A 2,602-nucleotide genomic window follows, 5' to 3' on the forward strand; every position below is an offset into this window, starting at 1 on the left:
CCAGGACAGCAGAGTCAATCACCACCTTCCGGAGACACCTGAAACCCCACCTCTTCAAGGAATACCTAGGATAGGATAAGTAATCCTTCTCACCCCCCCCTTAAATGATTTAGATGCACTATTGTAAAGTGGCTGTTCCACTGGATGTCAGAAGGTGAATTCACCAATTTGTAAGTCGCTCTGGATAAGAGCGTCTGCTAAATGACTTAAATGTAAATGTAAATGTAGGAAGGAAATGAAAAGGGACATGAGGAAAGACATGAGGAATCCCATGAGGAAGGAAATGAAAAGGGACATGAGGAAAGACATGAGGAATCCCATGAGGAAGGAAATGAAAAGGGACATGAGGAAAGACATGAGGAATCCCATGAGGAAGGACATGAGGAAGGACATGAGGAAGGACATGAGGAAGGACATGAGAATGGACATGAGGAAGGACATGAGGAAGGACATGAGGAAGGACATGAGAATGGACATGAGGAAGGACATGAGGAAGGACATGAGGAAGGACATGAGGAAGGACATGAGGAATCCCGTGAGAAAGGAAATGAAAAAGGACATGAGGAAATACATGAGGAAGTACATGAGGAAAGACATGAGGAATCCCATGAGGAAAAACATGAGGAAGGACATGAGGAAAGACATGAGGAAGGACATGAGGAATCCCGTGAGGAAGGAAATGAAAAAGGACATGAGGAAATACATGAGGAATGCCACGAGGAAGGGCATTAGGAAGGACATGATGAAGGGCATGAGGAAGGACATGAGGAATTCCATGAGGAAGGACATGAGGAAGGATACGAGGAAGGATACGAGGAAGACCAGGAATCACATGAGGAACAACATGAGGAAGACCATGAGGAAGGAAAGAGGAAGGAGAAAAGACAGGAGGGAGGACATGAGGGAGGACATGAGGAAGGACATGAGGGAGGACATGAGGGAGGACATGAGGAAGGACATGAGGAATCCCATGAGGAAGGACATGAGGAAGAACATGAGAAAGGACACAAGGAAGGCCATTTGGAAGGACATGAGGAATCCCATGAGGAACAACATGAGGAAGGACATGAGAAATGCCACAAGGAAGGCCATTAGGAAGAACAGGAGGACAAACATGAGGAAGGACATGAGGTGTTTTGTAATCTAAAGTGTGTGTGGTTGTTGATGTCCCCATAGAAACTGTTCCCAGCATCACGTCGCGGGATCCAATCGCAAAAGCCAGCTAGAAACTAAAATATTTTCAAAAGACTTTCAAAACTTTCCAAAACAACAATCTACCAAAACACCTGTGCATGTCATATTGAACAGGAGGACAGAGAGTTCTGTCTGTTGCCCAGAAAAGCACATTGCTTAGGGATGAGACATTTGCATGAATATAGCGAAGAAAACAAAAATATTTTGCCAAAATCTTCTCATTACCTCCAACAACATGCCAAAAGTCCTAGGTTGAGTGCCAAGTGAACCCTGATCTGTTTCACCTGTCCTGTGCTGGTCTCCAACACCTCCACTTGTTGCTCATTTTCACCATTATCCCCTGGGCATTTATGCATTTGCTTTCTGTTTGTTTGTTGCCAGTTCGTCTCGTCTCCTCAAGCCTTTCATCGTGTTTTTCCCTGCTCCTGTTTTCTCTCTACCCCTTGTTTTTCTAGATTTTCCGTTTTTGACCACTCTGCCTGCCTTGACCCTGAGCCTGCCTGCCGTTCCGTACCTTTCTGACTGCCCTGGATTACCGACCTCCGCCTGCGGTTGACCTTTCGTCTGCCTGCCCCCTGTTTTGTTAATAAACATCTGTGATTCGAACAGTCTGTGTAACGGCGTTCTTCGTTTGTTGCAAGAGAGTCGGACTGAAATGCAGCGTGTTGGTTACTCATGTTTTTTTAATAAAACAAATGACGATTACAAGAAAATACTGAGACAAATACAAAAACAACAAAACGGAACGTGAAACCTAATTACAGCCTATCTGGTGAAACTACACAGAGACAGGAACAATCACCCACGAAATACACAGTGAAACCCAGGCTACCTAAATACGGTTCCCCATCAGAGACAACAAGAATCACCTGACTCTGATTGAGAACCGCCTCAGGCAGCCAAACCTAAACTAAACACACCCCTAATCAACCACAATCCCAATGCCTACAAAAACCCCAATACGACAACACAATAACATAAACCCATGTCACACCTTCGCCTGACCAACTAATTAACTAAAACACAAAATACTAAGACCAAGGCATGACATAGACATAGATTATTTATAGATATTGTGACATATAGGCCTAGATTATTTACAGATATTGTTACATGTAGGCCTAGATTATTTACAGATATTGTTACCTAAAGTTCTACATCTACACCTCACGAGATCTCCTAAAAATCTGTCAACAAGGTGAGACTCTTGAACCTCATGAGGTCTCCTAAACATGTCAACTATGTGTAACTCTTACACCTCATGAGGTCTCCTAAACATCTGTCAACTGGGTGGGACTCTTATGACTAAAGAGGTTTCATGCATAGCTTTAATTTTTACCCAAAAGAGTAGAGGTAAAAGGGCTCTATTCTCAGTACTTACAACCAATTTTCTACTCTGAGACAGTTT

The 2,602-nt window shown here is 43.5% G+C and overlaps 1 protein-coding gene across 1 annotated transcript; it reads left to right on the plus strand.

Moving 5' to 3' along the window:
- Nucleotides 1-247: 247 nt before the first annotated feature.
- On the plus strand, nt 248-1,147 carry LOC135553456 (cylicin-1-like). The gene has a single exon (XM_064985566.1). The coding sequence runs from the start codon at nt 248-250 to the stop codon at nt 1,145-1,147; it is 900 nt and encodes a 299-aa protein (XP_064841638.1).
- Nucleotides 1,148-2,602: the final 1,455 nt, after the last annotated feature.

This window comes from Oncorhynchus masou, chromosome 13 (assembly GCF_036934945.1).
Source record: "Oncorhynchus masou masou isolate Uvic2021 chromosome 13, UVic_Omas_1.1, whole genome shotgun sequence".
Lineage (NCBI taxonomy): Eukaryota > Metazoa > Chordata > Actinopteri > Salmoniformes > Salmonidae > Oncorhynchus > Oncorhynchus masou.

Excerpts from the sequence above, each read along its gene's own strand:
- LOC135553456 (XM_064985566.1), top strand. The coding sequence starts at position 248 with ATGAGGAAAGACATGAGGAATCCCATGAGGAAGGAAATGAAAAGGGAC.